Source organism: Eptatretus burgeri, chromosome 7 (genome assembly GCF_056783735.1).
Source record: "Eptatretus burgeri isolate ZD-2024b chromosome 7, Ebu_testis_v1, whole genome shotgun sequence".
Classification (NCBI taxonomy): domain Eukaryota; kingdom Metazoa; phylum Chordata; class Myxini; order Myxiniformes; family Myxinidae; genus Eptatretus; species Eptatretus burgeri.
The window spans coordinates 94,408,773-94,434,479 of NC_140967.1; the positions used below are offsets into that span (position 1 = coordinate 94,408,773).

The 25,707-nt window shown below is 44.9% G+C and overlaps 1 protein-coding gene across 2 annotated transcripts in view; it reads right to left on the reverse strand.

The window, feature by feature from the left end:
* Window positions 1–16,319, reverse strand: part of SLC35B2 (solute carrier family 35 member B2) — a 46,551-nt gene extending 30,232 nt beyond the window's left edge. The window contains exon 1 of one of the 2 annotated variants that reach the window (XM_085889679.1): window positions 16,158–16,319. In XM_085889679.1, the coding sequence (XP_085745805.1) occupies window positions 16,158–16,171 (14 nt within the window). In that variant the 5' untranslated portion in view covers window positions 16,172–16,319. Of the gene's footprint in view, window positions 1–7,707; window positions 7,767–16,157 lie in introns of those variants that run through there. The other variant, XM_085889678.1, reaches the window with a different exon arrangement.
* Between the last annotated feature and the right edge of the window lie 9,388 nt (window positions 16,320–25,707).

Below are 25,707 nucleotides of genomic sequence, written 5' to 3' on the forward strand. Positions count from 1 at the left end.
AACTATTAAGCCAACACAAGGCATACATATACATATACATATATTCTCACAAATCGGACCAACATTCTCACCCTTTTGACATTTTCCTCTGTTTTGGCAATTGAGGGGCATCTCGATTGTACATCATTCCATTCAGCCTTCCACAAACCTCTTGGCCAACTCAAACACACATGATCTTGACATTGTGTCTTCTCAGTACACCAACTTCAACTCATCAAAAATGTTCCATGCCACTTTCATTTAGTTTTACCAAAAACTTGATTCTCTGCTCCATAAAATTTCGTTCATCTTAAGAACACATTTACAACACTCACAATTTTAACGAAACTCCAGTAAGGCTACAAAACACAATTGATCGATGCAACTGATAACAGTACTGGCAGGAAGATTACAATGCATGTCCAATCACAAAACCCAAGCCAGTGCTGCCACTTGGCAAGAAAAAAAAAAATAAAACTTCAGTCCTGAAACCCTATTGTCAGACCTTGTATAACCATATTTGCAAATGCTCCAAGAACACACAAGCAGGCACTCCCCACCCTCCGGGGCGGGAGAACCCTTCTCAGCCGACCCTCTGTGGGAAATGTCCTGCGGCACATTCTTGGAAATGCACTTTATAATTTTTGAAAGAAATTTTACTGATCACAACATAGTGTTGTGGGAATGATTATTCAGGGTTAATAAAACTACTTAATATAGTTCAGTTAACTCCTTAATAGTTGTTTAGAATAAACATATTGTAATAAATGAGGTTAGATATGCTTTAATGTGCAGATAGATGTTCATCTCCCTGCCCTCCTGTTGTTTCTTCCCCCACATCTAACCTCTGGATATATTTTTGATGTTATTTTCCTCTGTTCAAATGTGCTTTATAAAGCCAATCAAACCATGGTGAAGCAGACAGAGGGAATTCACAGGATAGGAAAAAAAAAATCTCCTTTTCTTGAGTCGAATTTTTGTATATTCACTCCTTAAAATGGAATGATATTTTGTGTTCAGGACTGACCAAGGACAGCATAGTCTACACAGCTTTTTAAAACAGAAAGAAATAAATAAACCCTCCTATTATATTGTTACGAATCTGGAAGCTTACTGCACTCAACATACAGGTCCTGTAGAACAGTTATATCGGTAAGTATGTGTCTTTAGTTAGGGTCCCTATCCCTCGTTTAATGGGTGAATAAATGTACTTGCGCTGTGAGTTATTTTGATAGTTCGGGTTTTCTTTTATTTTTACACCACCATCAACTACTACAACGCCAGCATTACCCTCACCTTCACCTCGCTTCCTCACACCGACACCATTGTCTGCGTGCGTGTCGGCACATACGTGGGCGGAGTTCAAGGAGGAGCCTCACGGCGGCCCTCGACCAATCAGCGTGCTACGGGTGGGGTGGCCACAGCTCAGCTAATCAGATCCCGTGACAGGGAGAAAGGGGTCCGCGTGACATCACCACGCCCCTGGGCCAATCGACGGACTTGCCGCTCGTTTTGGCCAATGACAGGGCGACAAGCGATTCTGCATGCTAAAACCGTCCAGTGAGGGAGAGCGGAGGTGTCCCCCCCTCCCCCCCCCCCGAGACAGGGTGAATAAGGATGCGGCGCGATTGGACCACGAGAGCTTGAGCTGGAGAGATCCTTCTTCCAAAAGAACCACAAGGGGTGCGTGCCGTCTCTGTCGGTGAACTAGCGAGTGTTTGAGATAGTTGATGACCATCAAGCAGGCAAGGTTGTGGTCAATCTGATGGGCAGGTTGAACAAGCGTGGAGTTATCAGCCCTCACTTTGACGTTCAACTCAAAGACTTGGAGAAGTGGCAGAGAAATCTCCTGCCTTCTCGACAGTTTAGGATACAGAGGAGAGGTTTGGTTGCCAGGACGAGCGCTGAGTGGAGCTCAGGAGGCTGATCGCTGCTCGCCTCTCGCTGGTGCCTGGTTCAAATCGGCTCGCCCAAACCACACGAGGTGGACAGGTCCGAAGCAGGCTCTGTTCTTCAGCTCGCCTTTCCCTCCGAACTGGAGGCCTCAATAAAGGCTGTGGCCACCGGTTCTTGTGTGTACGTGTGTGTATGTTTGTAGCGCCAGTCTATTAAGTAAAACTGCATAAGTGCTTGTACATAAATTGCCTTGCATCTCTATATTCGGATAACTCTGCCTTCTTGTGTACTTCCCTCATTCCCCCATAAAAATAAACCCATGTGTTAAATGTATCAGTTTGGTGCTGTGTTTCCTCCATTGGCTTAGCGTGACGCGTGTTAGTGAATTATAAAGGCTGTTGTCACTGTAAATGTACGATAGGACCGACGGAACTTTGGCGACCGTCCGCTCGGGTTGCGCATGGGTCGGGCACGCTAACGGCTCAATTCGGTCGAGGGCCGTCGAGGGTGTGAATACTCGGTAACTCGCCACATAGATTTCTAGGTATTTTGAAGATTGGCAAATAACCCTGTACCACGTGGTGTAATGATTGACGATTCACGGTCCAGTAAGGGACCCGTACTTGTCGGAATTTTCCGAAAGGTACGATCAAGATTCCAGGTGTTCGGTTGAGTCGACTCTGCAGCTCCATCTAGCGGTCGTGCTCGTCGTCGATACCCGGCCCGCAACAATATATCCTCACAAAATGTGGAGTGGCTTTGATATAAAACAATGCCCTCAGTTCCTGGGACAAGCTGTCTGGTCAATGATGGCCTGACACTCATTATGGCAATGGAAAACCTCCAGAGGCAAAGACATTGGCAATTATGCAGACAGAATTACCCAAACATTTGACACATCCATCTGCAGTCGAAGAAGCGGTACAGTATGGTGCCATCATATTGTAGATGGAATGGCTATCATTCATTCTGAATCAACCACTCTACCTGGACATTCGGTGTTTCACTTAAAAGCGAGATGTTGCCGTATTTGTGGATAATCATTAGTAAATGCCCATGAATGAATGATGAAATTGATGGATACATGTTATAAGTTTACTGTGGCACGAATCGGTGAATTGTAATATAAACTGCTTGATGTAATGAGATAATTTTGATTGTGGATGGCAGTATTGTACTGTAAACTGCTTGGTGAGATTCATGAAGGCGCTGGAACGTTCTCAAACAAAAATTCCAGTAAAGACAAGAATCGCATTTGCTGGAAGGCACGGGATTGTTGTTGCTATATTAACCATGTAGAGGGAAGTGTGGAGAAATTGGTGACATGTGACAGGACATGTGTTTCGATCATCCCAGTGCTCGATTTAACTCTGATGAGTGAACGAGGTGTAAATGGCCAGAGCGGTTGTTGACGCATGGAACTGATTATTATAAGGTTGATCAAAACTCATGAAGACTTGTATGGGGAAAGAATTCCTTCAATGATCGTGGACGAGCCAGCGTACGACAGAGAACCACGCAACAAGACTCAATCGTTCAACAGCTCTGGCAGACAAGGTGAACACGTGAGTTGAGCCGGCAGGATAGGGACACTGGGTGCAAACAACCCAACGCGGGAATCAGAGTTGGACATTGTATGTAATGGTGAACTTCCTCATTTGACTTTGTATGTTTATTTGAAATGCAAGTTTCAAAAACGTTTCGCTGTTGATGTGGTCACTGTAAAGTCACTCATAAGTCAAACATCCCAACTGACAAAGATCCATTTGATTGAATTGCTAGCCGACCAGTACGATCGTTCATACTCCTGAAGCGTAAACCTTGGATTGCAGTCATTAGAGGATGAGCTGGGTTCTGCACCACAAACAACATACGTATACTTCGGGGAGGGAATCCCAAGGTGTGTATACCCCCAACACGGTGGTGTCACAGACAACATTCTGAAGAAGGCATTGTCTCTAGCCAATCGACCAGGTTGTCAACGTATTGACGTCATTTTCGATAGATACCCAGAACTGTCCAAGTCTTTTTTTTTTTAGCATAAACAACGCAAAGGTACCTTGATCCAGCCAATGAAGGTGTTCAGTGGCATGCACAAAATTCCTCAACAATGGCAAAATTTCCTCAATGACAGCCAAAACAAGGAAAACTTGATTTAATATATTTTCGGACACTGAAGCACCAATGCCAGTACACTGGGTGAAGGATGCTTATTCGTAAGCCATGGTGAGAAATGTCACAAACTGATGAAAGATTGCATCTGTCAAGTAAAAGGGTTGTGTGGTGACCATAAAGAGGCAGACACCAAACTCCCTCTACACATCCAATATAGCACACCATTTACCCAAATCAATCATCCAAGTCAGAAGTTTCAACACAGATGTGGGCATTTTGCTACTTGGACACGTGGACAAATTTGATATCAGTATACATTTTCACACCAGCAAAAAGAAAAATAACTGATCCATCAACGTGAATAAAATGCACATCACTCTCAGAAAAGATGTATGCCAAGCCCTCATTGGCTTGCATGCTTTTTTTGGAATGTGACACCACGATCTGCTTTCAGAGGTTAAAAAAACACAAACTACAATTTGAACTGATGTTGACCTCTCCGGCATATCTTGAAGTATTCACAAGGCTAGGCCAAAGTTTCGCTCCCCCAACTCATTTGAGGGAGTTGCTTGAACACTTCATCTGCGAACTGTATGGTCAGAAGTGTCCATCTGTCAACCAAGCTCTGTATTGTTTGCTCTGCCTCGGGTCGAATGATGAGTTCAAACTGCCCCCGACTAGTGATGCTCTGTGGCAGCACACAGTCTGCTGTCGAATTATCAAGCAGCAGTGCACTGTCGGGCCATTCTACAGAGAATCGACGCACCCAGTCCTCATGCTCACCAGATTCTCTCAGCGAGGGAGTCTCGTGAGTGGAGGAGGCCAATGGGCCGACCACGTGCCTCGTGGTTGCAGCAGGTTGACCAGCATCTCAAGGAGATGGGGATGGGCCTGGCATCTGCCTGGGGGAAGGCCAGACGCAGGCACCTGGAGTACCGGTGGAAAGTGGACGCAGCTACGCGCTGTTCCGGCACATGCTCCCATACCTGACCCCAGTCCTCATGGCCATGGTTGGAAGGTGGAAGGAACTACACTCAACCTGGTTTGGATGACAAAGATCCCATCTCCCAAACAATGATTCATGGTGTGTATTGTGAATATGTAAAAACAGGGTACAAACAAAATAATGTTCATATAAGTGCAACGGCATCCCATGCACTGACTTTTGTGACTGCAGATTGCAGTAACAAGGACAAGTCAGCGCTTTTGCCAATTGAATTGCCCAACATCGACCTAAACTAGACAATTGGTCTTAACACTGTACTTTTATTTTTTAATTTGCATTGGATATTTTTCAGTTATCCCTCTTCAGGAATGGAATTATTTACATTTAATAAACTGAGGAACTGTTTCAATAAAGTTTAGTTCTGGTTTGAGTAAAGTTTACTTTTCAACTCAGCAGTAAACTTTCAGAAACCTGGGTGTGTGCATGTATTTTTTAAATGTCAATTCTTTCTCACTGGATAAATCATTTTTATTCTTGTGCAAACATATAGTTATAAATCAAGTTTACTTTGTTACTCTCTCAGCACAAAATGTGCATGCATTTCAATATTTATAATTACAGAAACGACTCGAAAGAATCGTGTGCGTGTGCGTGTGCGTGTGCGTGTGCGTGTGCGTGTGATTCAAGGTTAATTATATCACATTTGGTATGGAATATCACTTGTGGGAGTTCAGATTCGTATTCAGCACATCTTTTTCATTAAGAAATGCGAATCATAATTTAATCCCCTACCGGATGCCACAACATTTGATTTATATGCATCTTTTGGTTAATGGCCCCGTGGACTACGAAGAGAGACTGAACTCAAAGAAGGAAATGAGGTCATTTGGCCCAACATTGCTGTGGTGCACTCCCAGGTTAATTTTTGCTTCCAGCATTAAACATCATAGTCCGGGAGCCAACCTGTGTACGAGGCTGTTTTAGGGTTGGACCTTACAGCCTCTGCTATAAAATTTTACACCCCCAGGATGTTTAGATATATGTTTGCAGTTCATGAAAACCAATGTTGGCAATTCATAAGCTCTTGCGAAAAATTTTGGCGGCCGTTTTTGTTTGAGGAAGATTTGAAAAATTTGATAAAACAGCAATTGTCAATAAAATTTCTAAAAAAATTAAAAAATCACATTCATGAAAAATAAATGTGAACTAAATGTAAGAATTCAATCAGTGCATTGTAAAATGACAAAAAAAAATTGCCTTTGTGAAAGTAAACCTCGTAAAAGTACATAATTTTGTGAAAAATGCCTTAAAAATAACGTTTTTTGAAGATGGCCTTTAGAACTTTTCTTATCATAGGCAGATGCTGCATTAGAATACTAATTTCTCTTAATGTGATATGAACATGGTATCCATGGCTAATTAAAACAGCAAATTTGATTGAGTTCTATCAATTTTTAAAGAGAAAATTAACATTTTTGTCAACCAAAGTTACCCCTACCCCCAAACTCCTCTTACTCTATTAAACACAGTTCGGTTAAGGTTTGCTGGATCCAGGTTGGGTACTTCACAGTTCACTCTTCCAAAGGAAAATTCAATGGTGTTTGGAGTGACATGGCCCTGGAGCAGACATACAACAATGAAGGGAAGACATCTCTGTTCAAACGCATATCTCAGGCACCAGCTGCTCGAGATAAATATGTGAAAACAGCACCATTTCTCACAGCTGTATCAGAGAACATAAAGTCTATGGCTAATCTAGGCCAACAGGAATCTACTCATCATGGAGAAACACAGAAGCAGGCAACAGAAGAACATATGCATGTTGAGGAGATCAAGAAAGTGATATGCCAGCAGATGATAAACCCATTCCAGTGTAACAACCAAGTGGTTCTGCTCAATAGAGCAACTAGTGAGAAGGCTGCTTCAAAAGACTTGGTCCATGCTCAAGCTAAGGGCATGGAAGCCATTATGAAAGCAGAAGAGGTGGTCTCTATTAAGATTGAACCACTGAAGCTGGTAACTTTCTCCTCACAGAAGAAATCAAAACCATCAAGGAAACAGAGTTTAATCAGGATCTATCAAGATGAGACTGCAACTACACGTGTGCTGTGTTTCTATCGAGATGCCGACCCAGTCACAAGACAGATTGCATTTTCCCATGAGTGGACAGACTATCCATCATCCCTGTTTGAGGTTGATCCACGCTTAGCACAGGGGGTTGTAATGCACAAAGGCAACGAGTCTGATTTCGTGGCAGTGCTAATTGCTGAAGCTGAGCAGGATGTTGTTTTACAGCTGCCATCATTACCACAGAGTGACCTATACACAGTTTATCTGGTAGACACAATGGCATTTGTAAATAAATACCAAAAAATGGGTGCGAAAACATTTGGTGAACTTCCCCAGCTGTATCTTCGCAAGCAGGTGTATCCTGCAGTTGAAACCTGAAATGTGCAACTGTGTCAACATCATTGGTGATCAGTATGATTTTGATGATAGCCATACTTTGAAGGGTGGTGAGCAGCAGAGGAGAAACCAGACAGACCAGGCAAGACAATTCTCACCATCCAAGAGTCTAGAAATTCCGGACTGGAATTTATTCATGAAGAATCCAAGAAATAAAGGAAATCTTCAGAACTTCATTGGCACTTCCCTTTGTGAGAGTCCTGAAGCTATTCCGGATGGAGTGACCATCATTCTTGGTAGTATGATGGAAAACAAAGGTCACACTCTTTCCATCACATCAGCATCAAGTTCAGTTCTGGACTTACCTTGTGAAGAACATGAAGAGGCAGACACAAGGATTATTGCTCATCTTGCGTATTGTGTGGAATATCTTGATCACCATCGAGCTGTTGTGCATGCAACAGATACAGACATAATTATGCTGTGTATATATCACTTCTGCTGCTTGAACACATTGCAAGAACTCTGGATACAACGGCAGAATCAATACCTACCTATTCATGAGCTGGTAGAAGTGTTGAGCAAGAAGTACCAGAAAATCCTCTTGATGTCGCAGCTACACTTCTGTGCACATATGTGTTGTGTGGATGTGACACAGTGAGCTACCCATTCAGAAGGGGAAAAGAAGAGGTCAGGTCAGGTATGGGAGCATGTGCCAGAACAGCGCGTCGCTGCGTCCACTTTCCGCCGGTACTCCAGGGGCCTCCGTCTGGCCATCCCCCAGGCAGATGCCAGGCCCATCCCCATCTCCTTGAGATGATGGTCAACCTGCTGCAACCATGAGGCACGTGGTCGGCCCACTGGCCTCCCACTCATGAGACTCCCTCGCTGAGAGAATCTGGTGAGCAGGATCAGCGTCAGGAAAACGAGCCACATGTCCATACAGCCGCAGCTGACGCTCACGGACTATGCAGGTAACAAATCTCATCCGAGTCTCTCTCAGCAACCGCTCGTTGGACACAAAATCCGACCAGCGATAGCCAAGGATTCTCCGAAGAGACCTGGTACCAAAGGAATTAAGTCTCCGTCTCAGATCCTTGGTCAAAGTCCAAGTCTCGCACCCATAGAGCAAGACTGGAAGTACCAAGGACCTGAAGACTCAGACTTTCGTCCTCCCGCACAGGTACCGGCAGCGCCACACCCCATGATCCAGTTAATCCATGACTCCCCAGGCCCGACCCAGACGTCTATTGACCTCCGGCTCACAACCTGCGGAGACATGAATATCACTGCCAAGGTAAGTGAATCTCTCCACGACCTCAACATCCTCACCACAAACAGACACAGACAGGACAGCAGCATCCAAGATGTCACCGAAAGCCTGGATCTTAGTTTTGACCCAAGAAATCCGTAATCCCAACGGCTCCGACTCCTCATTCAGCACCTCGAGGGCCCCCAAGAGGATGTCTAAAGTCTCCGCAAAGATGACTGCATCATCTGCAAAATCAAGGTCTGAGATCTTGACATTGCCAAACGATGCACCGCAACTTGATCTCTCCGACATCCTCCCTAGAATCCAGTCCATACAAGTGCTGAAAAGTGTGGGGGCAAGTACACATCCCTGACGAACTCCAGTAACAACTGGAAATAAGTCAGAGATGGTACCACCACACTTCACAGCACTCTCAGTACCAGAGTAGAGTTCAGACATCAGATCGATCAGTTTTGGTGGCACCCCACGAAGACCAAGAATCCTCCAGAGGACATCCCGATTCACTGAATCGAACGCTTTACAGAGATCAACATAGGCTGCAAGCAGCCCCTGCCGAAACTCTCGTCTGTGTTCGGTGAGGACACGAAGTGCAAGGATACGGTCAATCGTTGACCTCTTTGGTGTAAAGCCTGACTGCTCTGGACGCTGGTGCTCAAGCAGATGGTGGCAAACCCTATCAAGAATTATCCGAGCAAAGACCTTGCCCGGCACTGAGAGCAGCGTCACCCCTCGGTAGTTTTTGCAGTCTTGGCGATCACCCTTCCCTTTCCAGGGAGGGACAACAAGGCCCCTCTTCCAGTCAGTTGGGATGATGCCTGTGTTCCTGTGAAAAGAAGAGCGGCACAGGTTTCTCTGGGACTGATAGGAAACCTTCCCCACCTTGTTGATTTTGGAAGAGATAGTGAAATGGCAGCAACAGAATGTGTCATTGATGAGGCCAGAGTATACTGGACTGCTCTGCATGGCCAAAAAGGGTTCAGCTGTTTGGATACCCTCAGGCAGCATATGTTTGTCTCTTCAAAATTAGACCTTAGGTCACTGCCAGCAACAGAAGATGCGTTTTACTTCCTTGTTTTAAGAGCATTGTATCAATTGCTTCTGTATAGACGTGCACATCTCAGTGACCGAGCACTTCCCCCAGCCACAACATTTGGCAGAACCCTTATCAATGGAAAACTGGTCCCAATTCTCATGTCTAAGCCAGCCAAGCCAAACATAGACAAAACGGTGTCTTGCATGTGCAAATTATCCAAATGTCTGAAACGATGTTCATGCAAAAAGGCTGCTGTGCCTTGCTGAGTGACATGCATATGCCTTGGTCAGAGAGGTTCATGTGGTGGAGTTGTTTCAGAGAGTGACTCTTCCTCTGAAGAGGATGTTTCATGTCACAATATTGTGTTAATCCATTTCTAATTTTATCTTCCTTAAAACCATGGCATGTAAAAGTATGTTCTTGTTCCTGACCCCATTGATAGTCAAGCATTTCTGAGTTACATAAATCTTTTGTTGTTTGACATATAACCTTGTCAATTGAAGGTAGGTTAAATCTACACCAATTGTGATATAGGAAATGAACTCCTCTTTAATATGAGGGGTCATTTGTGTATATAGGTTTAGTGGTTATGATTTTAGGACAATATGAATTACCCCTACCCCAATCCTACATCTTCGCTTTTGCCAACATTTTGTTATCAGAGGGGGCTCGCAAAAGTGTTGACTGTGTTGTTGCGCAAGAGTTTCACCATTGCCAACATTGGTTTTCATATACTCAAAGGGTGTCTCTTTATGAAAATCAACACAAAAATTTTATAGCAGACCGGGCAATTTTTTTTTAATTTTGATCGGTTGGCTCCCGGACTATCAATCTTCATGATGGTGTATTGAAGTCTAAATAACCCGTTCCTGATCGGGTGACCCAACATGTGGACAGACAGACAGAGACAAACACGACTTCTTTTCTTTCTTCTTTTTCAATCGTGTCCTTTTCAACTTCTATGCATTTCCGAAAGTAATTCCGATGAGTCCGAAAGTCAATCAATCAGTTATTGTGCGCATTAATAAGTCTTTATGTCATATCTTCAATTTATCTTTAAACAAAGGAATATTCCCAAAGGCATTTTCTCAACCAAATTGAAACTCGGTAAGGTCACACCAGTTTTTAAAAGTTGGGACAAAAGAGAACTCACAAATTACAGGCCCATATCAATTTTTCCAATCTTTTCTGAATACTGGAGAGAATTGCATATACGTGGTTATTGAAATTCCTTGACAAACATAATATTCTTTCCTAGTCACAGTATGGATTCCGTAAAGGTTGCTCACAAAGTATTTGGCATTAATTTATCTTGCCAATCGAATAACTGATACATTTGAAAATAATTCTCATGCCATCGGTGTTTTTGTTGGCACATCTAAAGCTTTTGACACTATTAATCATAAAATATTGTTATCCAAGTTATACTATTATGAAATCAAGGGTGTTACACATGACTGGTTTTCTAGCCATCTCAGCAATCGTTCTCAGTGAATGAGGTATAAATCCTCTCTGTCAGAGTTTGACCTGACGCATTCCCCAAGATTCTTTACTTAGTAAATGACTTTATTTTATACGTAAACGGCATTCATAAAACTACTGAATAATCTAGGCTCTCCATAAAGGCTGGCGACTGGAAGTATACACACACCTGTTTAAAAGCAGTACAGCTGGCTATTTTTGTATATTAACCAAAAAATAAAATAATAAATTTTTTACCATTTTGCAACCATCATTTAATCAACGACTTTTAAGTAGCGTGTTGTACCACTTCTCCCGATTATTGTAACATCAGGTTGCATATGAATTGATATTTGTCACTGTAATCGATTGTTGTCAAAATCTGATCTCCAAACTGCAGAGTTTGCTGGGTTCATAAGGTATCGGTATATTACGCTTCTTCTGATTGGCTCATTGGGCACATATCGCCATTTAGAGAGTGCACTACCACCAAGTTGGAATTTGCTGGACTTCCGCTGAAAGCATGTCACTCGTAAAATGAGCCAAGTGCCTACCTTGCATTGTTAAACAAAATGAAGCTCACTTGGCAAATTCGTTTAGTGGAAAGCGGCAACAGCGACTGCAGGTAGTGATTTGGGGCTTCAGCTTGAACTTAAAGGGTTCAATAATTGTTCATTTGTGACCCCTTTTCTTAAAAAAACAAAATAGATTATCATACTGTGTATAATTTGGCATGGGTGGTGTGTGGTGTAAGTTTTACTTGTATGCAGTCTCAAACTGATGGACAGAATAAGCTGAAATTTAGTGTTTGTATTTCATGTGTGCCAGGGACAGTTTTGGGCGTTAAAAAATCCATAGTCGTGGGGGTTCGGGAGTGCGTTTGGATGCAATTTTCTCGATGTAAATGTGTATTGTGTAGCGCCGCTGAGAGAGTGTATCCCAAGTCCAAGCGGTTTGCAGTATTACACTCATATCTCTGTATGTAAACCTGATGGAATCGAAAACTTTGGGCTAATTTACATACATTCTCCATATTTTATCAACTCCGAACCCACTGGACAAAATAAGTAGAAAAGTGGTGGTTATACTTCGGGTGGACCGAATGCCTCTCAAATGTCATGCAGTTCAAAGATTTAAAGATTATCCTAGGACGTGAATATCATGGCGCAAATCAAAAGATCCCCCATTTTGCAGTCCAATTGGTTTTGTGGCAATCAGTTTGCCTTACATGAAATAAAATGGATGCAATGGTACCACAATAATGTGGTGTTGGTAGGGTTGGCAGGATAATCCACATGCATACTCACCACTGAGCTGTGTGCTCTGGGTTTGAATCTCAATCCAGCTGTAAAATGCAAACTTGGAAAGCATCAATGTGTGCGTCATCCCTCAAATGAATGTCAAACAAAGCAGCTGCTGTCAAACTGCTGACATCAGTTTTGGGACGTTAAACTGGATTTACTGGATGTGAAGACATGAAGCATTGCTTATTTGTCCCTTGTTAATCCACTGGAATCTCGTTGGCAAGGACTACTTCAGTGGATGGTCGGTCCATCGTTTCCTCAGTGAAAAGTGGAACTGGTTGATAGTAGTTGCATTGATTATGTATCCTGGCAGTGCATTCCATTTGTTTATGCTTCCGACAGAAAAATAGTACATTTTGTCTTTGTTAGAATATACAATGCTGTTTCCTCATCTTCACGTTGTGGCCTCCAGTTCTCAAGTCCTTGTCCTTCTCATCACCAATAATTTCTGGACATCAATTTCCTAGATTCCCTTAAAGATTTTGAAGACATGGATGAGTTCAGCTCAGTCTCTTAAAGCCTATTATGCACAATTTCAATGCCTTATCATTATCCCCATGCTTTAATTTTTTAAGAGGGGAGGTGTATTGTAATTGGTCCTCCTAACGGGTGTGCAGAAATTTACCAAACATGGTAGTTATGATCATCACCTGGCAAGAAGGTACGAGAGCAGCATTGTTTTTGGCACCGCACACCAGGGCGAGGTCAAAGGGTCGAACAAAAAAAATGCAATTACGGGTAAACATATTTTGATGAAACGTTGTAGATACAAATCAATATTGGAGGACGCATGAAATACAAAAGTATTTTTGTACATGTCCCCCGATTTTGGATTTGACCCCTCACAGAGAAATCTGCAATTGGGTCATTCCTCGTGGAACTTTTTGCCATCTTTCATTTTCAACTTTGCTTTAGATGGGAAGCATGGGGATTTGCAATGGCATGCCATCGACTTTGTTCAAATTTCTCATCTTTCAGACAAGCAGGCAGTAATCTCTTCCTTTCATAGAATCAAGTAGCTGGTCCAACACTTGGAATATGTCTTTCAACTCTGAATAATCTCACACTGCCCCTCTCACTCTGTCTCTCCAAAAGGACCATCTGGCAAAATTCTCCCTTCTACTTCCTAAACAAATGACTTGAAGAGGTTAAGTCACTCAAACTTTTGGCTCTCACTATCAGCCACCATCTGTCTTTGGTAGACCATATTTCCAAGATGGCCTCAAAAGCCAGCTGCCGACTGAGCATCCTTCATTGTGCAAGGTCTTTCCTTGGCCAGTCTGAACTTTTGACAACCTACAAGGCTTTCATCCACAGCTTTGATGAAGTATTGCTCTCTCTCCTTTGGGTTGGCGCTCCCGCCTCACATTTTGCTCTTCTCGATGCTGTGGAAAGAAAATATCTCAGAATTATTCGGATCTCCTGTGACGAAGCCGAGTGTCTAAGCCTGGTACTCTCCCATCTCAAGCAGGTTGGTGGCCTCTCTGTATTCTACCTGATCCTTTTTAGTCTTGTACCCTCTGCTCTCTTTTAGCTGTGTCCCTACCAGGTTTCTGCAAGGCACACACAGTCTGCCAGTAGCCCTCTTCTTGTTAAACTCCTAAAGTCCAGGCTCAGTGCTGACCTCCACCAATATGTTCCTATTTTCTATTGCCTGTGGAAACATCTTCCCCAGTTTGTTCAGTCCCATTCTTCCTTCTTTGGCTCCAAGACAGCTGTTCACCACTACCTCAGGCAAGATAAGATCCATACTCGTGATCTCTTCCACCACAAATGACCCCATTGCCAGGCACTCACATTTTTACCTCTTCCTCGCCCATTTTAATTCGTTGGTTGTCGGTTGGTTTGTTCCTTTTCTGTTTCATCCCTACTTTCCCCCTTTCTACCCTTGCTGGGTTTCATTCAGCTTGCTGACTCCCATGTGTCAATCTCCCCCTCCACTTGTTCTCTCACTCTCACTTCTGCTCTGCTGTTAGTGTTTCCCCATTTCCATTTTCTTCCCTTCCATTCTGCACCAGCTTTTCCACAAGCTTCAATCATGCATGCACAAAAATAGGACTGTGCGGCCTGAAGCTTACCTAGATCAGGAGCAACAGTCACTCAAACCCCCCACAGACCCCCTTAGACCGATATATTTTTTTATGCCGTGAAGAAACTTTGTTACATCACCGGTGATGAAAGTTGTGGTCAAGTTTCATCGAAATCATGTGTGTAGTTTAGGAGAAGAGCGCAAACACCTATTTTGGTGGGTCAATCCCCCTCCCCCTTCCCCAACCGTAGACCCCCTAAATCATTGCAGATTTTGATGCGCTCAATAAACCTTGGTGAGGCATCAGATATGAAGCTTGTGACCAAGTTTCATCAAAATGCGTTTGGTTCAAGCGATAGTGTTGAATATTTTAAGTAGCTCCATTACGAGTTTTAGACCTTGTATTTAAAAAAAGAAGTGCTGAGGATCAGGTGCCAAGCATAAGACCACAGAGTCTGGTTGTCCTTTGTTGAGCTTTTCACAAGTAGATCCCCTTCCTTTAAAAATATAGGGCACCACACTGAGGTTCAGTATTCCAACATTCCATGTACCATGGTTTGATAAAGGTGGAGTTAGCCCTTTCCTCCAGACAGCTTTGTGTCATCTGCAAACAGTTTTAACTCAGAGTGAAGCAAAACCTAAGTTGGAAGGTCATTGATAAAAGATGATAAACGAGAAGGCCACTCGGTAGAGGGCATACCTCCGCCACGTAATGTCTGATCCACGAGAACATATCGGGCCCAATACATTTTTGAAACATCATGCTATACAACACTTTATCGTTTTTGACCCTATCTCTCAATGGTGAAGAATCACTTTACAAATTAAATAATTCTCGTATCCAGATCCGGATTCGGATCTTCACCAAAATTGAATCAATTCTTACTTGTCACACACCCAACATGTCCACCATGTTTCGTCGGAATCTGTCTGCAACTTTTTGACATATCCTGTACAGACAGACAGACAGACAGACAGAAAGGGGTGAAAACATAACGTCCTTCACCCTCAGTGGCGGAGGTAACAAAGATTAAAGATCCCATGGTGTCCCTCATGGAGAGGAGGTGAGTTATCACTGACACTATGGAATTTCCTTCAAATGAAGTCCTGCCTGGAGTGCGGGGTAGCAGCAGGTGTACACTGCGGTCGGTGTGCGCTTGAGTGACCTATGTTTGAAGCCATAACAATGCAGACCATCGACCAGATGGGAAATAAAACAAACGCCACAGACGCCATGAGGTAATCTGGAGGGTCCAACGTATTCCCTTTGGGTGGAGAGCGCTCCGGGGGTGGGTGAGGGGTCTTCACCTTTGAGAAGAACACGAAGGGTTGGTTACTGCTTATGCAGTGTTGAGGTTTGAGGGGACGAGACCGAGAAACCCGTGCGCACTCGACGGATGTGTCGAAGTGGTTCGAGGAGCAGGTAGAGAAAGCTGTAATCTCAAGTACTGTACCTTCCATACCTGCATTTCAACGATCTAGTGCAGGTTACCTGTCAGTTGGTCAGGTCAGGTTGGTTGGTCAGGTGGTCTACAAAACAAAGTGAAACCCGAGTGCCTCCTCAGGATTATTTAAACAGATGAGAAATTAAACTCCTTACGTGTTCTCCACGCACACGCACACACACACACACGTACGTACACACACACACACACACACACACGTACGTACACACACACACACACGATTAAAAAAACACGAGTGCGATACTCAACGGTAGGAGGTCCATTCTGCACCGGCGTTCACCGAGAGCCTTCCTGAGCTCAGAAACACTGAAGCGCAGAAACCGCGTGGAAAGCGAACTGAGGGAACACCGCCTCACGCCGCCTCCAACCCTTTACACCGCTTCCGGTTCCGGTCCCGGTCCCTCCTCCATGAAACGCCACCTCACGCCGCCTCCACCCTTCACGCCACTTCCGGTTCCGGTCCCGGTCCCTCCTCCATGAAACGCCACCTCACGCCGCCTCCACCCTTCACGCCACTTCCGGTTCCGGTCCTGGTCCCGCCTCCATGAAACGTCACCATCATTCCTGCACCGTTTCACTTTTTTTCACAGAGTTTGTTTTTCACGAAGCCAAAGACCGCTTCAGATGGGGCGACACGAAAAGGAAAGAGAAAAAAGAAGAAGAAGATGACTAAGTGGAAGAAGTATAAGAAGTGTTTTTTTGTGTTGGCATTCCTCGTGGGAAGTTATAATGAGGCGGCTGAGCAGGACACTCACTGTCAAGGAGTTCCATCGTAGAGCAGCACGAGCAAAATAAACTGGAAGACAATGAAACGGTGTTGGATCGAGCCTCGAGGGATAGATGAGTTTACGTTTTGCATCCCACCGATGTGGCCGGACGTGGATTCGGACCTGAACAAAAATCGAATCGATTCGTCCTTGTCACACACCCATCCTGTCCAGCAAATTTAATCCGAATCCGTACACAACCTTTTACTGCGATACGGAAAAAAACGGGAGTGGAAACACAACCTCCGTCCAGATCCATCGGTCCATTCGGTCCCTGAGGCAATAACATAAAGTTGTGAAGAAGAAGAAGCTGAAAAACGTGTGGAATGTCTGAAGGTTCGATCAGGGGGACGAGGGAGAGACCTTCAGATCACATCCCATGATAATATCCACAGGAGACTTAAAGTCGCCTCAAACGGTCTTCCGATTCGCTACGTCATAGACATAGTACGTAATAAGTAGACATAGCTGGGTACTCATCTCCAACGGGTTCGTGGTGGTTTCACCTCACATTCACCATTTGTTGGAGCGTCTCGTGTGTTGGTAGAAACGGGCACTCAAGGTCAAGTGATGACGTGGACCGTGTCACGTGGTACATGTTTACCTTCATATATATAATTTTATAGATAGTACATGAACAACTATTATCGTCATGGTGATTAAAGTTGTTGGATACAGGAATAAGGCTCCACCACCATTTAATGCGAGATCGTTTTGTGAATGGTGTTATGGAGCACACGTTCAACCTTTCCTCGTGAACGTGACACCGACAATGTGACTTGTGAGTGTTTGTAAAGGTCAAGCTGCTCCGATTACCTCCACAAAATCGCGTGACAACGTGTCAACTCGTTATTCGAGGATAATAATACAAGGACAAATAATAATAGTAATAAAATATATTAGTGTATAAGATAATGGGGCGCGTGCTCGAATCTGGATAAGCCAGCTACAGGACTTTAACTCTCATTCGTCATTTTGTATGGGACCAAGATTTAGGGAAAGGACAAGGAACATAACGAGGGAGGAGGTGGTGGTTGCGGTGGGTCTCTTCCCTTGGCCGGAGTACAGAGTGTGTAATGTCTGTAAATAGACCGTCTGACCCATATTTTTTAATCATTAGTGGTTTCTTCAACTTCACCTGCCAAGCATAAGACCCCCCCCCCCCAACCCCCTCCGAAGTACAGGCTCTACTTGTTTGAGAAGTATGAAATGTGGGGTTTTGACTTGCTCTGTGCGATCTCATGCGGCTTTTTGCTGAATGTGCAGCATTCAAACTCATAAAAAAGGTAGGGATTGAAGGATGCCATACATTTATTATGTACGCAAAGGTGGTGAAACAGTCCTGTACATTATTTTAATCGGGGTCAATGACACTTGTAAAATCCACCCCTTCCCACCAAAACCAGCTCGAATGAGCTAAGATCCTCATCCTCTTAATGATGACGTCGTAAAAACGAATATGACGTCATTGTGATGTATCAGGTTTGCGATAAATTATCTGTGCTAATGCCCGGCTTGATTCCCGCAAACAAAATTCAAACAGCTTGCCTAGTTTCGGAGATAATGGTATAGGCGATTTCCATTAGCGGCGATATTATGACGTCAACTTGTTTTCGAGGAAGAATTTCCAAAATCGGAGATGGTTACTGTCTGCGCGTGGGCTTTCTGCATATACATGGCAAGTTTCACGAAGATCCGATGAAAACTCTGGGTTGTGAAACAAAGTCAAAAAATGGGAATTACATCATAAAAATTGATATGATGTCATAGTGATGTATCATATGCCCTGTTCGATTCCCACAAACAGAATTCAAAAAGCTTGCCAAGTTTGAGATATTTTCTTAGGTGATTTCCATTACCGGAGATATTTTGACGTCATAACTTTTTTTTCTCGGAGGAATTTTCAAAATCGGAGATGGTTACTGTCTGCGCAGGGTATTTTTTACATATATATGCCAAGTTTCAGGAAGTTTCGATGAAAACTGTAGGCTGTGAAACAAAAAAGTCCACAAGAAGATGAAGAACAACAACGTAAGACTTAGAGATCCTCCACGAGGATCTAAAAAGTTGCCGTTGGAAACATCAAATTGTCCATTTCATTAAGATTAGAATTGACAATCTTAATCAAAAGCTCAGGGTCAATTGGATGAAAATTGATTTCATAAGTTCGACCTTTGACCTCAAAAATAGTTGGTCTCCCAATTCGATGAGGCCTTGTGCAATATTGCTCTTTAATGTTCAAGTCAAACGGACGAAAAATGATTTTTGAAATTCGACTTCAAGATGACCTTTGACCTCAGAATCAATAGGCTTCTCAGCTGTGACTATTTGTATAACTTTGTGAAGTTTTGTGAAGATCGGTTTAAAATTGTGACCTGCAGGCGGTTGCCGGACAGACAGACAGACAGACAGAATAACAGTCGACAGATCAATATACTTGAAAAATGTTCGATTTTGCAAGTCATAAATTTAATCAAGTGAAGCCATTCCATATTCGAGAATGCCCAAAACAATTCGTATCACAATATTAGGATGAAACCTGAAATGGAGATATAAAATACTGCACAATATTATCCTCGTCAAGCATGTGTGCGGAAAAACGATGTCAGTGTGGTGAATTGAAGGACGTGACGCGTGATCACATGTCGCGCGGCTCGTGCACGGGATAGATAAAGCCAAGATTCCGCGCGGTCGGGGGGATTGTCCCTGGGGCATTGTCATTTACGGCGGCGGTCCACTTGGTGCTCGTTGAATGGTGAGAATTGAGAGTATACCGGACTCCGTGCTTATGCTGATTTATTTTGCGGTGATCTACTGCACATGTATACATTGCTACATATGTACTCCTAGCTGCACCTGTATCCCCTGATGTGCCCGTAGAAGCGGCTTCAATCAAGTGGAATAAAGCCTACACTCTGAAGGTTTTTCTCTCGCTTTCATTACAATTTATTCCACTTGATTCCCTCGGCTCTCTCAACCGACGATGGACAAGATCTACAAACCGGAGAGGTTCGACGCAGACCCAAACGCGACTGACTCGGAAATGAAATGGTCGCATTGGTTCCGTTCCTTCTCACACTATCTGACCATCATCGAAGAGGGAGCCGACAAATTGGCCGCCCTTGTGAATCATGTCTCGCCCAGTGTATTCAGGCTCTTCTCGGAGTGTGACACCTACGATGCAGCGATCGACGTGCTGCAGGCGCTCTACGTGAAGCGCAAGAACGAGGTGTACATACGACATCTTCTCAACACACGCAAGCAAGCAGCCGGGGAGACCATCGATCAGTTCCTGCAAGCTCTGAGGCAGTTGGGAAAAGACTGCAGTTTCCGGGCCGTAACCGCCGAGGAACACCGAGATGAAGCGACCAGAGAGGTGTTCATCCAAGGGCTCAGGTCAGCCCCCATACGGCAACGCTTACTGGAGAAAGCGCAACCCACTCTTGAAAAGGTAGCCGACCAGGCTCGAGCCATGGATACGGCACAGCAGCAATCTGAGTCATTTGGGACACCGATGCTGCTAATGAACGCCGCTACGGTGGAAACTCAAGGAACCCCTCAGGGCACCCCTGACACTGAGGATGGAGAAAAACCCGAGGAATCGGATACCCAAACCTCGTCAAACTCCTCAGCAACTACTTCAGTTGGTAAATGCTTCTTTTGTGGGTATAAAAGACACCCCGCAACAAATGCCCCGCCAGGGATGCCACATGCATGAATTGTGACAAGAAAGTGCATTATGCAAGGGTATGCAAATCTACTCAAAGGAGAAAAAAACCCACTTCTGCGGCTCTCTACTCACAAAAGAAACTAACTGCAGCCTCACCGGGGAATCTATCCAAGGTTATCATCAACGTGCGAATTAACGGGCATATGGCTGAGGCTCTGATTGATACCGGTAGCTCTGAGAGTTTCATCAACAGCTCACTAGCGAAGGGTAGGAAATGGAAGATCCACCCGACAGACAATATGGTATGTATGGCCGCCACATCACTACAGTCCCGCGTACGAGGGTACTGCAATGTTGAATTGGATGTAAAAGGGTACACGCATCGGGATGTAAGGGTACTGGTGCTTCGTGATTTATGCGCAGACGTAATTCTGGGTCATAATGTCCTCAAGCAGCACACGAGCGTCGAAATACCCTTTGGAGGAAGCAAACCTCGTCTAATTCTAAATGCTCTGACCACCGCAGAGGTATCGTCCCCCCTGCTGTTTGCTAACTTGTCGCCGGACTGTAAACCGATAGCGATCAAATGTCGACGATATACCACTGCTGATATGAACTTCATCACTTCTGAGACCAAGCGATTACTGGAAGAAGGTATTATAGAACCGAGCGATTCACCATGGCGCGCGCAGGTGTTGGTGACCACCAACCAGAACCATAAGAAACGAATGGTTGTCGATTACTCTCAAACGGTCAATCGCTTCACCCAACTCGATGCCTACCCTTTGCCGCGCATAGACGAGATGGTCGAACGCGTGGCCAATTATAAAATATTCAGCACCATCGATTTGCAAAGCGCCTATCATCAAATTCCCATCCGAGAGGAAGACAAACCTTAGCCGCGTTCCAGGAAGGTAGACGCCTCTACCAATTCAGGAGGATTCCATTCGGTGTCACGAATGGAGTAGCTTGCTTCCAACGAGATATGGACAACATCATCTCGGATGAAAACCTCAAAGACACTTTTGTTTACGTGGACAATGTCACGGTGTGCGGTAAGGATCGGGGGGAACATGATATGAATCTGGACAGATTCTTGAGCATTGCTAGAAAATATAATCTGACCCTCAACTACGAGAAATGCGTATTCTCGGCAAGGTCAATTGACCTTCTCAGCTACACAATAGACGACGGCACGATTAAGCCCGATCCTGAACGATTGCGCCCACTTCGTGAGCTACCCACACCTCAGGACCTGCAGACAATGCGCCGGGTGATTGGGATGTTCGCTTACTACGCAAGATGGATCTCCCAATACTCCGAGAAAATACATCCCCGAGTGCATTGCAAAAACTTCCCACCAGATGCCGCTGTTGTAAAAGCTTTCCACAGCCTCAAAGATGATATCAGTAATTCCGTGGTATTATCGATCGATAGCTCGGTGCCCTTCGTGGTGGAAACAGATGCTTCCAATCACGCGATAGCTGCTACGCTTAATCAGTCTGGGCGACCCGTCGCGTTCTTCTCGAGAACTCTCTCTGGAAGCGAGCAGAGACACTCAGCAATAGAGAAGGAAGCGTACGCCATCATCGAAGCCCTACGTAAATGGAGACATTATTTACTGGGAAACCACTTCACGCTCGTCACGGACCAGCGATCCGTTGCATTCATGTTTGATGGGAAAAATAACGGGAAAATTAAGAATGAAAAAATTATGAGATGGCGGATAGACCTAGCTTGCTATAGTTACGACATTGTTTACCGGCCCGGGAGGGAAAACCCTGCTGCAGATACCTTCTCTCGGGTCTACTGTTCAGCGACAATCAGTCGGGCTTTGCAAGACCTCCATGTGTCTCTGTGCCACCCGGGGGTAACCAGAATGGCACATTTCGTGCGCAGACAAAACCTTCCCTATTCTATCGAAGATATTAAACAAATGAATGCTTCATGCCCTGTTTGTGCTGAACTAAAACCCAGATTCTATGGCGCGGAATCTGGCAGGTTGATCAAGGCCACTTCTCCCTTCGAGAGACTAAATATCGACTTCAAAGGGCCCCTGCCGACCGAGACAGACAACAGATACATATTCACTGTTGTTGATGAATACTCAAGGTTCCCTTTCGCATTTCCGTGCTCGGATATGACCTCGGGCACTGTTGTGAGATGTCTCTCTGACCTCTTCGCTATGTTTGGGAAACCTTCGTACATACATTCAGACAGAGGGCCGTGTTTCATGTCGGCCGGGCTAAAACAGTTCCTATTAGACCACGGCATAGCAACTAGTCGAACGACGGGTTACAACCCACAGGGTAATGGGCAGGTGGAACGATATCATGGAATCATTTGGAAAGCCGTAACTCTGGCGCTGAAATCGAGAGGACTGGGCCCCGAGCAGTGGGAGGTTACCCTTCTCGACGCTCTGAATTCCATACGCTCTTTGCTCTGTACGTCCACCAATGCAACTCCTCACGAACGAATGTTTACTCATCAGCGACGTTATGTTGACGGCCAAACGGTGCCCAACTGGCTAACCTATCCCGGAACAGTGTTCATGAAACGCCCGGTACGACAAAGCAAGTATGAACCCATGGTGGAGGAGGTCGAACTCATCGATGCTAATCCAGAGTATGCTCATGTCAGACTTCCTGATGGCAGGGAGACCACTGTGTCGGTTCGCCATTTGGCTCCCTCAGGTACTCATCCCGCAGGTTCACCACCATCTGGCACTCCTCCCTCTGACATTCCCTCCCCAGGTGTTCCCCCCCAGGAACTCCACCCGGGAATGGTGGCGACGGAGCTGCCGCGTTCCACCCGAGAGCGATCGAGGAGTCATCCCCGGCACGAGTCGAGGCTCCCCAAGAGGATCGGAAGCCTCCCTCAAGTGAAACCGCCATTTACTCCCGGAGAGGTCGACGGATAAAACCCCCTCGCCGACTCGATCTGTAAAGGGGATTATCGGCATCCTCGATGCTCATGCTCCTATATGCTCATTATATCATACATCGATGCTCATTACCATGCTCCTACAACTCAAAATAATCCTCACTGCTTGGCATGTATGCTTCTGTAGTTTAGATAGTTCGCGTTGCTTGAAATGTATACTCCTATAGCGCTGAAGTAATCATGGTGCGTTAGTTGGGCCTCTAGTTACATTTTAAAGACGGGGAGAATGTGGTGAATTGAAGGACGTGACGCGCGATCACATGTCGCGCGGCTCGTGCACGGGATGGATAAAACCGAGATTCCGCGTGGTCGGGGGGATTGTCCCTGGGGCATTGTCATTTACGGCGGCGGTCCACTTGGTGCTCGTTGAATGGTGAGAATTGAGAGTATATCGGACTCCGTGCTTATACTGATTTATTTTGCGGTGATCGACTGCACATGTATACATTGCTACATATGTACTCCTAGCTGCACCTGTATCCCCTGATGTGCCCCTAGAAGCGGCTTCAATCAAGTGGAATAAAGCCTACACTGAAGGTTTTCTCTCGCTTTCATTTTCATCCTGCACAGCTTATAATTCTTTTTTTTAATCACAGTGCCAATCGATCACATCGATGGAGGGAGCAATAGGATGAAAAACAATGCACTTTGATCGACAATCACATGAGATAGTTTCCAGGACCATCCAAGATGACGTCGTGTATTCCTGACGACTGTGCGCATTGGGAAATGGCATGATTGCATTGAAAACATTGAACTCAAAATGGCTGTGAAAGCGAGATTGATCACAAGTCAGTGAGTAGGTAATTCAAGTATATAATTAAATTCAAATAAAATAATGATTTTAAAGGTTGAAAAATAAAGTTTTGGAAGTTTACTGCCATTGTTGCAGCAACTTTTACACCACTTTATTTAACACGTTACATGAGTTATTCGTGCCTGTTGATCGTGTCCTTTATGACATCCTTAAAAACAGTAGGTCACCTGTTTGAAAATAATTTTGAAATATCTTTTAACTGTCAGACAGGCAGACAGAGTAAACATATCTCACTCCTCTCTGTGCATGCCCGATCAGGACAAATTCAGAGCCAAAGGACTGCGAAACTACAGGTTTGTTTCCGAATTGTGTTTAAAATACAATCAATTGAAATCAAGTCGGTCCTCAACACAGACAAGTGAACCAATTGCTTAACCCCGCTTTTCACTTCGCATGCGCGGCACAAAAATCTATCTCTATCTCTCTCTACCTCTCCACCTCTCTCTCTCTCTCCACCTCTCTCTCTCTCTCCACCTCTCTCTCTCTCTCCACCTCTCTCTCTCTCTCCACCTCTCTCTCTCTCTCCACCTCTCTCTCTCTGTTGCATCATTGGTTGGGACGCAGCTATGCCACTGATGCAGTGTCCCCCTTACCAGGACACTGGTACTCATTTTGCCGACCACGGAAGGATGACAGGCTGAGTCAACCTCCTGGTGTATTAACTCAGCAGCCAACGGGGCTTGAACTCAGGACCCTAGGATCCCAAGCCGCCACCCTAACCATTAAGCCAACAGCAGGCTTACTTTCAGAAGATGGGGTATGATGTGTAAATTAAATTAAATTTAACCCATTTTAAATTCAGGCGAAAACACAACAAAATGTGAAAAAGTCAAGAGGTGTGAACACTTTCTGAAAGCACCGTATGTATGTGTATGTGTATGTGTATGTGTATGTGTATGTGTATGTATGTCCGACATACGTATGTTATTCACCTTTCAGCTATTGTGTTGCCACAAATCCATGTCTATAACTACGCACATTTGAATCAGCATGTATGTCAGATCAGGTCAGGTATGGAAGCATGTGCCAGAACAGCACGTCGCTGCGTCCACTTTCCGCCGGTACTCCAGGGGCCTCCGTCTGGCCTTCCCCAGGCAGATGCCAGGCCCATCCCCTTGAGATGATGGTCAACCTGCTGCAACCACCAGGCACGTGGTCGGCCCATTGGCCTCCTCCACTCACGAGACTCCCTCACTGAGAGAATCTGGTGAGCAGGATCAGCGTCAGGAAAACGAGCCACATGTCCATACAGCTGCAACTGAGGCTCACGGACCATGCAGGTAACAAATCTCATCTGAGTCTCTCTCAGGAACCGCTCGTTGGACACAAAATCTGACCAGCAATAGCCAAGAATTCTCCGAAGAGATCTGGTACCAAAGGAATTAAGTCTCCGTCTCAGATCCTTGGTCAGAGTCCAAGTCTCACATTCATAAAGCAAGACTGGAAGCACCAAGGACCTGAAGACTTGGACTTTCGTCCTCCCGCACAGGTACCGGCAGCGCCACACCAAATGATCCAGTGAATCCATGACTCCCAAGGCCCGACCCAGACGTCACAGCCTCTGACTCACAGCCAGCAGAGACATAAATATCACTGCTAAGG